Source organism: Diabrotica virgifera, chromosome 9, assembly GCF_917563875.1.
Source record: "Diabrotica virgifera virgifera chromosome 9, PGI_DIABVI_V3a".
Classification (NCBI taxonomy): Eukaryota; Metazoa; Arthropoda; class Insecta; order Coleoptera; family Chrysomelidae; genus Diabrotica; species Diabrotica virgifera.
In genome coordinates, this window is record NC_065451.1 from 149,986,335 (window position 1) to 150,000,634 (window position 14,300).

At 36.2% G+C, this 14,300-nt stretch overlaps 1 protein-coding gene across 1 annotated transcript in view; it reads left to right on the forward strand.

Moving 5' to 3' along the window:
- Positions 1–1,986: 1,986 nt before the first annotated feature.
- LOC126892323 (zinc finger protein 665-like) overlaps positions 1,987–14,300 on the forward strand; it is a 241,185-nt gene continuing 228,871 nt past the window's right edge. Inside the window, exons 1-2 of the mRNA XM_050661828.1 lie at positions 1,987–2,347; positions 2,402–2,527. Coding sequence (XP_050517785.1) covers positions 2,236–2,347; positions 2,402–2,527 — 238 coding nt within the window. The 5' untranslated portion in view covers positions 1,987–2,235. The remainder of the gene's footprint in view (positions 2,348–2,401; positions 2,528–14,300) is intronic.

Here is a 14,300-nt window from a genome sequence, read left to right on the forward strand (position 1 = left end):
CCGACCGCTTTCTATCAATGTCAATATATTTGAATTTTTAGTTTTAATTCAAATATTTTCTGGTTTTACTAAGTGTCACTTCAGCATCAACTAGCAAAACTAGAAAATAATTCAATTAAAGCTAAAAATTCAAATATTTTCACGACAATTGACATCGATAGAAAGCGAACTGTAGATATCTACAGTGCACGGAATCTAGCTCCAGGACGTAGATGATGAATATTAAACAGAAATGAAACTGGATTCTGGTGTAACAAACTTGTAGATTTCAAGTAGCAGTGCAATCAGTACCTATTTCAGGTGTTATTGAAGAGTTCTGGCATTCGGTGAGCCTGTTAGAAGCTAACGATGGAAAACTAAAATATCTAAATATTAAAATTATAATATATGTAACTTTGCAAAACAACAAATGTTGTGTTTGCGTGTTTCTAATGTAACATGCGAAATAATTGTTTGAAGAATATGATCCAGACATGCAGATGTTAAAATCAGTGGATGACAAAATATTATATACAAATATTAAATATAAAACTGATAAAAATTAATAATAGTTGGTCATTTTTTCCCCAGTTAAAATATAAAAAAGTTTGGTTTTTGTTTACAAACAGTCATATTAATTTCTAGTTAAACTCCCTCTGTGGCTCAGTGGTAAGAGCGCCTACCTTTGGATCGAAAGGACCGAATGGTCGTGAGTTCGAATCTCACCAGGGTAGAGAATTTTTCTTTTATTATAAATTAATAAATGAAAATAGTTTCTATCCTTGTGGGATCGGTACCCACCGGAGGGACCGCAGACGTTCGGATACAATTAGCGTCTCTGCAAAGACAATGACATCGACTTTGCAAAGTAACAAGACACTTACTAAACACACACACTACACATAACACTAGCTACCTAACTGGTAAAATCCACTGTACCATCACCATGCTAATGCCCATTAGTTGTCGAGGCATTAGCTAAGTAAAAAAATTTCTAGTTAGTCAGCTGTTATTTTTATTATAGAAAGTTCTAAATTATATACAAATATATTAATAAAGTTTTATAGTATATTGTATTTTAGTTTTTGATAAGTAGATTTTAGTAAGCTAAACTTACAGTAGATTTTCTAAATAAAATGTGGCAACGCTGTGTTAGTGGCAGTTGGCAGTTTTGTTTTGTGCATTTGATAAACTTTATAAACTGAAATGGCGGATAATACGGATTTTTCAAAAAAGAAAACAGGATATTGCAGCTGTTGTATAGATTCATGTAAAAATACTGAATATAACAGTACTGGATGCATTTATTATATTCGGAAACATTGCGTACATGTCCTGCATCAACTAAATCCTTTCCTTTTTTGGTGTTGCTGATTGAAATTGGATATCATGGGAAATAAGACTTGAATCCAATATGTTTAATATTCATTTTGATAGAATTCAAACAAATTACAATTCATACAAATTACAAATTTTAATAAGCAAATCAGTAAGCACACAAAAATAAACAGAGGTAACATTTAAAATGTTAAATAATTAATTTAAACTTATTCTTTTTCTCAATGGTCTCTTGCGTAATCAGTCATCCAGTCGCACGAACTTATATATTAAATATTAAAATTATAATGAATAAAATAAAAAAACATAATTAATTTTACTATTAATTCTGTGTATTCATTTAGTAATCAGGTTACAATAATATTTCAGTTCATAATTTGTGTCTTTCTAGATAAGTATCTATTTTTCTCGTTTTGTATATTTCACATACATAAATTTTATCAGAAAAGTATAAGTTTCAAACCGCGAGATTGCGCTACCGTCAAAACTCACAGCCAATATGTTGTATATTACTTTTGTTTTGTTTATACATGATAGAAGTGTATCGTTTTTTTTTTCTTAATTGCTAGCATCATTGTAATTACGGCTGCTGCACATAATTTCAGCTTTCGCTTCCTGTTATTGTTCGCATTCATTATTTGCCTCTTTAGCTCTTATTTTGTTTACTCAAAAATAGGATTAGAAAGGTTTAAAATACTTCTTCAACATCAATATTATCAATATAAAATTAGTAGAGCGCATGCCTACATGCTGATTATAATTCGGATAGTTGCAAACACAAACTTGACACAAACTGACATTTTTCATACTAAATCGACTCGCGCAACTAACCAATATTTTTAGTACTGAAATCAGTATAATGGCAAACGGGTCTTAAATAATCATTGAACTATTGAACACTCGCTTAGTTTGTTAGCCATGGAATTTAAAGTCGAAATCAAGGGAGAGTTTTTTGAAAATAATGAAAGAAGCATAGGGAGTCCCTTATTCACATCAACAGGTATTGGAGGTTTGAAGAATGAACCAGAAGGTAAGGAGGGTAATAACAATTAGTGAACAACCTGATTTAATTGATATTTATTAGCAATGGAATTGAAAGCTGAAATTAAGAAAGAATTGGTTGAAGATGAACAAGGATATATAGAGAGTCAACTAACTAGTTCTGTAGATCTTGGAGACTTGAAGAATGAAATAGATGAAGATAGCTCAGGTGAGAGAATATCAATCGATTCTTATAAAAATCAAATTAACGATTAACACCTTGGCGGCGTTACGAGACAAGTAGACCTTGTATTACAGTAATGGTTGGGTGTGTTGTAATGCACTGTGACAAACACTACAGGACATACATATGGACATAGTTAACACATTCGCGGACACGTTGTCATTTTATACACATATTCTTATGGAGTAAATGACTTCATATGCAGTCATGACCGCAAATGTGTTAAGCAGAATAAGTGCAACCCACAAATAGCAATTGTTGAGAAATTGAATTTAAGTATTATTATAGTACCCTACTAAAACACAATAGTTTTGATTACTATAGGTTTGTTCCAACATGAACTTTTGGACGGTCCAGAAACTGTCACGAAACTACTTGTACCGTTTGTTGTGCGCATGTTCGTAATTGTATCGCCCAGTTATTGTCCCATGACGGTAATTTGGAAACCGATGTTGGAACGGTTATCTGACTGATAACTGATTTATCTACCATTATCATATATTTGTCATTTTTGTTGGTGACAGCATGTGTGCTTTTAGTCGATCAAAGGCTCAAAAAATTTAAAGAATTAAATCCTAGTGCGCAAGTCAGTCCAACCAGCACATTATGCATTTGCCCGATTATTGAAATGATCATCACGAAACCGTCACCGAAAGATCACAATTCTTGTTGGAACAGTGGGAAGGACGATCTGATGACAATCATATTTTTGTTGGAACGGATTTTGTGTACTGCGCAGGAGCGTTACCGTTTTGTGACGGTTCTTGGTCGTGTTGGAACAAACCTTATGACAGTGACTATAATACTTGATATTAATAGGGCTTTTCATCCATTGTCATTTGTTTTGAGCTTCTGTCATGTGTCACATAATATTAATATATCTCCGTCATATGTCTTTGGTTTGTATCATTAGTACCTATATACCAATAACGTATGATGTAGATATGTTAATATTATGTGACACATGACAGAAGCTCGAAACAAATGACTGTGAATAAAAAGCCCTATTGTAGAGTCCTTTTCATGAGCATTTTTCAGTGCGTCACAAATGATAGAAAAAAAAAGGTAAGTCCGTGATAATACACATTTATGACATTTTAGTTAAATCTGACAGTTGTCACATTTTATTTGCAATTTGGCATAAAAACAAATCAATTGTGTTTATTGCATTTATAAAATGGTATTTTCTTTGATTTGTGTATAGTCTTATAAATTATACAGATTATATTCATAGATAATATATTATATAATCCGTAAATAATTTTTTCTTCGATTATAGCGCTATCTATCGACAACTAGAATAACTAGAATAAATCGAAAAACTGTGACGCACTGAAAAATGCTCATGAATAGGCTTGCTTCTATGAAGATTTTAGTTAGGTAATTTTTCAAAAGCGCATTTTTTAAGAAAGATACAGTACAACCTGCCATATCCAGACCTGTCATATCCGGACCTCCCATATCTGGACGGTTCTGCCCGTCCGGATCTACCGAGAAAGGCAGTTCTGCTGTTGGACAACGCACCCTCTCATCCCAAAGACAGGCACGTAACCAGGAATGTTCTTGGGGGGAAGGGGTCAAATACAACTCAATTTTTTGTGAGAAAACTACTGTAAACTGTTTTCCCTGGTGAGAAAACGGTAAAGCAGAAAACTGACGGAACGTGGTGCTACATTCTGAGTGAAATAGAAAAATGTAACAGAAAAAGATAAAAACTGAAGACGGGATTCAACCCAACGTGAAAAAGATTAAATGCAACGTGAAATAGAGAAATTTCTGTCAAAATTTAATATTTATGACATTAAGATATAACACCAAATGCTAAAATTTATTGTCCTGTGAAAAAAAAACAACTTTAAGATCTGTCAACTGGCCAACCGAGGGTACGATCAATGTCGTGGTAATTTTATGGTCAAACTACGTTTTGTTTTAATTTTTATCATTGTGAGAATAAAACAACCTACTAATATTTTTACCGCCACCACTGGGGTGTAACTTTTTTGGTTGTCTTTATTCTTCGGGACATATGCTTTGACCCATTTTATCACAAAGTAAATATTACTAATTTTACGGTCTTGTAGGGTGGTAACTGCGTTCTTTATCTTTTTTACTATATATAATGTCTCCCTTTTCTGACGTCTAAATTTTTAAACACTTGAAGCTCGCATCAACACGCACTTCAACCTCATCCTGAGATTTCTGCTTTAGATTACACGGTAAGGTATTGAAAAAAATATTCAGAATAAATTTCAGATCCGTATGCAAAATTTGAAAAAACTATTTTAATATTTTAAAAATCGCAATAACTAGTGTTAGTGACTACTAACGAAATATAGAATTCCGTAGAAAAGAGTAGGTCTTCTATTCAGCTGTCTACCCAATAATTTTGGGCTATTTGATATATCATCATCATCCAGCCTTCTGCATTCAAAGTTGAACATAGGCCTCCCCTAATTTCTTCCAGTTCTGTCGATATTGGGCTTCCAGCAACCAATTGATCTTGTCTGTCCATCGTATAGGTGGTCTATCTCTACTTCTTAGGTCTGTTCGTGGTCTCCACACTGTAATTTGTTGGGTCCACACCGTTCTCCATTCTGGCTACATGACCCGCCCAATTCCACTTTAGCTATGCTATTCGCTCTATGACATCTGTGATGACGATTTGATGTCTATATATCTGGGTTTCGACGTTCCAATGAACGTAACAAAGAGCCAATAAACTAAGTCTTTCGTTTCTCTCTTGTTTCTGGGTAAAGTTTTTACTCGCTTCATTGTTGAGAACGTAGGTTCTACACTGGCCGTTGTGACAGGTATAGTTGCCAAAATTGTAAGGAATTTTTAAATGTTTAGAAGACAAATCTTTATTACAATATTTAATTACGTGGAGAACTTGGGTATTTGGTTCGAAAGATGATATTGTATTACAGTTACACCATAACACATAACATAATATAATATACATATTCAGCTTTTATTGCTGCAAGGGAAGTGTCGTGGGAGTAGGTAATAGGCAGCCAAATTTTCTAGCAACTTTGCTTTTTCTGTAGAGGCAAATGCAGGTAAAATAATTTGAAATGCTAATAGAATCTATAAGGAAAAAAATTCCTGTAGCTGGCTGTATACCATTAATTACAAAAATTGAAGAAAAAAATCTTCTGTATAAAAGGAATATTTATTGAAAAACCCCAATAAAGGTCTACATAAAAAAACAGAAAGTTTTCGCTCTAAAGAGAGCATCATCAGTGTTCTAAGCCTAAAATAAGTATAACCATAATTGGTGAAGATAAAAGTAAAATTTTTTTTAATTTTTTTTTCTACCAAGATAAAAAATTAGGTTATACTCACAAGCTCTACATGTTAAGCCGCCAAAAACCCTTTAAGGGTTTTGCCCCATGTATTTAGCATGTAGAGCTTGTGAGTAAAACCTAATTTTTTATCTTGGTCAAAAAAAATTTTTACTTTTGTCTTCACTAATTATGGTTATACTTATTTTAAGCTTAGAACACTGATGATGCTCTCTTTAGAGCGAAAACGTTCTGTTTTTTAATGTAGCCCTCCTTGGGGTTTTAGAATAAACATATCTACCTTTTACACAGAAGTTTTTTTCTTCAATTTTTGCTAATAGAATATTTTAGTTTTTGCTAAATCTGATTTTTAAATTGGATGTAAGTTGATCCGTACACTCAATAAAAACAGAAATAATCCTAGTAAAAAATAATAATAATTATGTTCACTTTTTCAAAAATGTTAATAATAAGTTATGGATAAACTTGCTGCCTTGGTACAAAAGCCGAGGTAGTTTTGGGAGGGGTCCGGACCCTATGGACCCCTACCTTGGCTACGTGCCTGCTAAAAGAGCTAAATGATGGCGAAATAATTTATTATAGAATCTATAAAACGTGTCTATCGACGAAAGTTATTGACGGCGTTGATTACTGGAATGTATGAAGGAGAAAACGCTTCAGAGACTATAAAAGAAGTGGTCACAGAAGTGGTCTTGATATCCGGATTTTTTCATATCCGGATCGGTGTGTCGCCACATTGATCCAGATATGGCAGGTTTTACTGTATATAGTATGGTATAGTTAGATCCAAACCCAGACATCCAAAGTGAAAGTTATCCTCCAACACCAAATTGTTCTATATGGTCCACATAATGTTCAGAAAAAAGTCACATCATTTTGAGCGTCGGGTTTGGGGGAGAGAGGGGGGAGAAATCTGCAAAATCGTAGTTTTTTATGTTTTTCGTCAATATTTCTAAAACTAAACGGTTTACCATGAACAACCTTCTACACAAAATTGTTCTACATTAAATTTGAAATAAAAAAGGCCCTATGCACAACCCTTCTAAAATGAACGATTCCAAAGTTACGGAGGTAGTATAGTATAATTGGTCCAAAAAAAGGCCTAACCCAGACATCCAAAGTAAAAGTTTTCCTTCAACACCAAATTGTTCTATATGGTCCACATATTGTTCAGTAAAAGGTTACACCATTTTGAGCGTCCGGTTTGGGGGGGAGATGGGGGAGAAGTCGGTAAATTAGTAGTTTTTTTACGTTTTTCGTCAATATTTCTAAAACTATGCTTTCGCGTAAGGAATGTTCTATAGAAAAATGTTCTACATAAAATTTAAAACAAGAAAGGTTGTATACATAATTGTTGAAGGAGGGTGAAAATTGGAGGTTTTCGATACTTTTTATATTTACTGATTTCTCCCCCCCAAACCCGACGCTCAAAATGGTGTGACTTTTTTCTGAACATTATGTGGACCATATAGAACAATTTGGTGTTAGAGGATAACTTTCACTTTGGATGTCTGGGTTTTTGGTATAGTTATATCATAAATATTGCCCAAAAAATATAAAAAGTATCGAAAACCTCGACTTTTCACCCTCCGTAACTCTGGAACCATTGATTTTATAACAATTATGTATGAACATTTTTTGTTTTAAATTTCATGTAGAACATTTTTGTATATAACATTGTTTACCATAAAGCATAGTTTTAGAAATATTGACGAAAAACTTAAAAAAACTACTAATTTACCGGCTTCTCTCCCATCTCCCTCCCAAACCGGACGCTCAAAATGGTGTAACTTTGTAGTGAACAATATGTGGAATAATTTTATTTGGTGGACAGTAAACTGCAGATAGTACAAGCTGGCTATTCCAATCAGTTATTGAGATAGACGTGGCTTGTAAATTTACTTCACTATGCTTGATTATTTCATGGTGTCTATGCTGTTTTTTATAATTATAGCAGTGCCTCCATGGGCTCTTCCTAGAGGGTGTTGAGTTATATATGTTGAGAATTTGGGTATATTGAAGTAGCTTTTGTCTGTCATATGTGCCTCAGATATTAACATAACGTCCAGATCATGCTCCGAAATAAAGGCTTTGACTTCCAGACTATGATTAGTCAGACCATTGGCGTTCCATGTACCAATTTTTAGTTCAGTGTTGAATGCTAAACTTTGTGACCAGTGTCATTAGAATGTCGAACATTTTGTCCATTCTCTCCATCAGTTTTGAGACGACCTGTTCTAAGTTGTTTGTTGGTTGAAATGACATAGGTGGTAGACCTTGTTGTTGTTGAGGTGGGTTAAATTGTTGAGTATTGGAATTTGTTGCTCCTGCAACTTGAGCATAGCTGAGTGTTTGTTGTGGATTCTGCTGAATTGTATCATTTGTTGGTCTCTGTGGTGCTTTTGCGCGTAATGGTGGAAATTTACTATTTTGTAATTCTTTGTAAACTGAGCAACCTCTGTAGTTTGCAGGGTGATTTTCTTCGCAGTTTACGCATTGGACTTCATTATTTCTTATTTTTCTTGGACATTCTTTGGTTGAGTGAGCGCCTGTGCATTTGACACAACGGGGGCTTCTATGACAGTATTGACGAGTATGTCCAAAGTGCTGGCATCTTTGACATTGTGGTATCTCTCTTTTCGGGTGGGGAGGTTCTACTTTAACTACGGTGTTAAGTATTTTAGTTATTGCAACAAAATAATAACTTATTTCAAGAAAATTGTCAACGTTCCCAAAACGAACAATTATTATATACAGAATGGGTAAAAGTCAATAATGAAAAAGATCAACTACATAGTATGATCACGCAAATGCAAACACATATAAGTATGCTAGAAAACCAGATCAAACAGATTAGTAATCAATCAAATAACGCTAAAATTAATGAGGCAACGCCTCTTCCCAGGCAAGCATACGAGACTGATGAAGAGGAACTGGCTAAAGAAACAGAATGGATAAGAGTAAGAAACAGGCAGAAAAAAAGGAAAATAATGAATACTGTTTAGGCAATACGTAAAGTATCCTTAACAATAGTAACCTATACTTATTGTACGGTTATAGAGTATATTCCCATAGGTAAGCTGGTTAAGAGTAGATAACGATTTTTCATATGTAATTTAAAGTATTATCTGCATAAATGGCACAAAGAATATTTGCTACGAGAGGTATATGGTTCAAAATGCATACAGTATCACGACTAATAAGTTATGTTCACATACATGTAGAGTACTTACAGTTTTATTCCTTGATGACGTGTCACATCAGAGCTCTGATTGAATTCCATAATCCATTTGGTTCATTTGTAAGGCACTCACTAATACGCTAAATAAATCATCGTCGATAATACTGAGCAGATTGAATTATCTGAGCGGTATAAAACGATAGCAAAAAAAGCCGGTAAAATGCGGCCTTTTTACGAATAGCGGGAGCGTCGATAGATTAGAGATGATTCTCGTTAGGAAGCTTTTGACGATCTGCCCCGGCGAGGGGTTCAAATGCGAGTCTCAACAATAACCTGGAGTTTCCAGAAAGGTTACATAAATACTACTTGAATTTTAAGTAATCAGTAGTACAGGGGCGTAACTAATTATTTTAGTGAGCCGTGTATAATATATTTATTGTACATATTGCCGGGGGCGACAGGCGAGAGAGATGGCCTATATCACCTCGAAGAGAGGGGATTGGCAAAGATGTGCACAACGATAAGAAATGTTTGAAGAAATTAGAGTTTATATACACAAGGGGTAACAACGATAAAATGGAGGAAAACGATAAGTTTTCCCCCTAGGGATAGATTTTAATCTTCCAGGGGAATCACAGCGATTTTCGTAATACCACGAAGAAAATCACCGTGAGTAGTGTGAATCTTGACAGTACGAACTAGACCATCCTTACCAGGCAATACATCTATTACCCTGGCAGTTGGCCATAAGAGTGGAGGAGTACCATCCTCCTTCAACAGAACCAAATCCCCGATCTTGACAGGGTCAGTAGGGTCGGTCCATTTATTTCTTTGCTGCAGGAGGCAAAGATAGTCTTTTTTCCACAATTTCCAAAATTGCTGTTGAATTTTACTAATACGCTGAAAAAGATTCAACCTATTTTCAGGTATCTCTGAAACACTTGGTTCAGGGGGCGCGGTTAAACTTCTTTGAACTAAGAAGTGAGCTGGAGATAGGAAAGCGAAGTCATTGGCGTCAGACGACATCCTAGTGATGGGTCTCGAATTTAGAATAGCCTCGATTTGGCATAATACTGTGTTAAACACTTCAAAGGTGAAGTGGGAATTTCCTATAATTCGATAGAGGTGATACTTCACACTCTTTATTCCTACCTCATGGAGGCCGAATTGATGGGGGTTGCGGGGAACACCCATCTTGAAAGTTATGGAGTTTTGAGTACAGAATTCCTTAATCTGTTCCGAATTATTTTGATTTAAGAAAAAATCATAGAATTCGCGCATTTCATTTTTTGCCCCATGGAAATTTGTGGCATTGTCGCTCCAAATAATACTGGGCGTGGATCTTCTGGCAATAAACCTTTTCAGAGTAAGAATATAGGCTTCTGCGCTTAATCCTGTGACGAGTTCGATATGAACACATTTAGTGCTCATGCAAATGAAATAGGCTACGTATGCTTTGTAAAGCGGTGCCTTCCTCAAATGTGAGGACTTAATTAAGAAGAACCCCCCATAGTCCACTGAGACGACTTGGAAGGGTCTAGTGGGGAGTACACGATCGGGATGCATATCTGCCATCTGTTGAACAGAATTGGGTGTCATGAATCGGAAACAGTTTACACACTTACGAATTAAGCGTTTAATCTGTCTTAATCCGTCAATTGGCCAGTACTTCATTTTGACATACGAAAGTACTGTTTGCGCGCCTGAATGTAATAACTTATGATGAGCTTGAGTCAAGATTAGTTCTACAACTCGACATTTAGAAGGAAGTAGAATGGGGTGTTTTTGATTATACGATATGGGGGCGTGTCGGAGACGTCCTCCCACACGAATCAGCCCATCATTATGTTGTAGGAAGGGGTTGAGTTTACGAATGGCTTTATTGGTCACGAGTTTAGCATTTTTCAATTCAAGAATCTCTTTTTTAAAGTAGATACTTTGGATATACCTGATGATCGCGTGATCAGCGATCTCCATTTCGGGTGGCGTCAATATATCCGTATCTCGTGGAGAGTTATTTATTTTCTTTTTAATATTACTGATGAATCTAAAAAGATAAGCGACAATTCTTTGAATTTTACGAAAAGAAGAAGATTTAGCGAATAGATTTTCAAAGGTGTCGTTGAGTTCGTGATTTGTTGCTATGTTTGAGACAACTAACTTCCTTAATTCAGGAAGATCATCCTGAAAATGAGGAATTTGATGAAGAGAAAAATCGATGGGATTGTCTCTAATAAAGCTAGGTCCGCATAACCAGTCTTCGGTGGTCTGGGGATTATCAAAGACATTTATCCCTCTGGAAGCGGGGTCAGCGATGTTTTCGTGACTTCTGACGAAATGGAAATCACAAGGAAAAGTTTCCAACAAGGAATTGACCTTTTGAATTCTGTTTTGTACAAAAATGTTCCAAATGTGTTTTTTAGAAAGTATCCAAGACAAGGCAATTGTAGAGTCAGCAAAGAGATGAGATGAAGATATACTCAAATTTTTCTTGAAGATGTGAAAAAGTCTATGAGCCAGAGTGACTCCCAACACTATTCCACAAAGTTCCAATTTGGGGATGGTGAGTTTATTTTTTAGCGGAGAAATTTTGTTTTTAGAAGCGATAAGCCGCGACGATACAGAAAAGTCTGAGTATGTCGCTTTGAGATACACACAAGTGCTGTATATTTTTTCCGATGCGTCGGTGAAAATAATTAATTGAACATCAACAACTTTCTTTTGTAAAAGTAAGCATCGAGGTACCTTGACCTCTTCTATAGTTTTGAATGTTGATAAGAGGTTTTGCCAATTTTTCATAATGATGGGTGAGTCAATGGGTTGATCCCAGTCCAATTTCTGGGACCATATTTCCTGTATCAAGAGCTTAGCGTTCACAAGGACAGGGGATAACCATCCTAGCGGGTCATACAAAGTAGCAATGTAGGAGAGAATAGTACGTTTAGTAACAACATTAGCCAATTTGAAGATAGGAGTTTTAAACGAAAAGTGGTCGTGTTCTGAATCCCAGAATATGCCTAAGACTTTATCAGATCCCGTGAAGTTAAGACTGACTTCAGAGACGGGATTTAAATTGTGTTGAGACAGAAATTCTGAAGAACTGCAGTTCCACTTGTGGAGGAGGAAACCATGGGTTTCTAGCAAAGAAGTTAATTGTTCGAAAAGACAATTTAATTCATGAAGACTGTCAGCACCGCTGATCAGGTCATCCATATAGATAGATTCTTGCAGAACACTAGTAGCAAGTTCGTGGGTATGTTTGTTGTTGTCAGCGATGTGCTTGATAACTCTTTGAGCGATAAATGGGCTACTTGGGAGCCCGAAGGGTAATCTTTGAAATTGATAGCACCGTAAAGGCTGCTGAATATTGTCCCTAAAGAGAAAATTTAACAGAAATGTTTCAGTGGGACAAATGGCGATTTGTAGGAACATAGCCTTGATGTCGCCTACTAGTGCGAATTTAAACTGACGAAACTTAGCGAGAATGTCAAAAAGTTCATGTTGGACGACATAACCTTTGTCTATGACGTCACTGAGGGAGATTCCCGTAGACGATTTATTGTTTGGATCGAAAACTATACGAGTGGAAGTAGTAGAGTTGGATTTGAAAACGGGAAAGTGAGGGAGAAAGTAATTAGGTTTACCTGAGTCATTTAGCATTTTTAACGGCACTTGAATTATTTGTCCGTTATTGAGATATTCCGATATAATGTCCTGATATTTTTCCAATAAATCAGGGTTGAGTTGAAAACGTTTCTCGAGACTGAGAAAACGTCTTTTTGCCGAGAGAAACGAATTTCCCATGTCTATATCTTCGATAGGGAGTTTGAGATTGAGTGTGGACTCATATCGTCCATTGGGGAGAACATTAACATGTTTTACAAAATTAATTTCAGCGGGGTGATCATTAATGAGATCGGTGTTCTGAGGAGCGGCTTCTTCCAGCTCCCAGAATTTTTGTAAATGATCGGATAGTTCCTCGTTGGACACTACCGGCTCATTTACGGCGGAAGGAGTGTTATGAGAACAACAAGTAACGAGAGAGTTTGAATAAAATTCCAAAGCCTTTTTAGTATTTTTCGACTTAAGAGCAAAGTCTGGAACTGACCCTGATATCGTGTACCCGAGTAGAGTGCGTTGAAGAACGGGAAGACCTTTTCCCAAACGAATTATTTCAGGTTGAATGATATCGTTATACAGGTCTGCACCGAGCAGGATACCAATTGGGGATGTTACATGGAACATCGGATCACCTAATGGTATCTCTGAGGGTATGTTTAGTTTGCTCGCCGAAATAGAAATTTGAGGAAGCGGATTTGTTATCTTTGGGAGTACAGAGCACGAGATGTCAAAAGGAACGTCGTTAGCGACAGCGAAAATTGTTGTATCTACAATAGATTGAGACGAGGATGAGGTGGAGTTAATTCCATTGATCCGTAATTTTCCATCTCTAGTGGTGAGTGACAGTTCCTTTACGAGGTCAGCACTAATAAATGAAACCTGTGAGGCCGAGTCTAAAAGTGCCTTTGCGAAGACCCTCTTGCCGCTAGGAGCGACAAGATAGACCTGGAGTGTGCTTAATAACACCAAATGATTATCAAGCGAGGCTGCAGATAGAGCCATTGAATGTGGAGTCGAATTTTGAAGATTAACTTCCGTTTCAGGAGCTCTAACATGTGAGGGCCCCTGTTGTGAATTACCCTGTGTATGGGAGTTATTTGAGATAGCGGTTTTATTATGATTATTTGAGTTGTGTTGGCCAACAGCCGCGGAAGGGTTACTATGACCCGTTTTGTCGAAATGGAGCAACGTGTGATGACGAGATTTACAAACTATGCAAGAGAATTTGGATTTACACTGATCGAGCATGTGAGACCCAAGACAATTAATACAAAATTTATTTTGTTTGACAAAACTAAAACGTTCTTTAGAATTCAACTGCTTGAACTGAGGACAAGAGTAGATCGAGTGAGAGTCGTTGCAATAGGAACATTTCTTAGGACCTAAGCGAGGCGAAAGGTTACTGGTAGAAGTGTCTGAGGCTAGGTGTAAAGAGTGTCTGGAAGTAGTAGTCGATTTTGGTTTTGATTGAGATTGAATATTCTCAAGATGAACAACGCGTGTCTCGATTTCCCCTAGAAAATGGACAAAATCAGGGGTAGCTTGGCTACCACCGGATTGGAACTCAAGAGCCCTAATGGTAGGTGCGTCGAGTTTCTGAGTAGCGATATGTATGAGAAGTAAATGCAAGAGATCTGAAGGGGGCCTATTC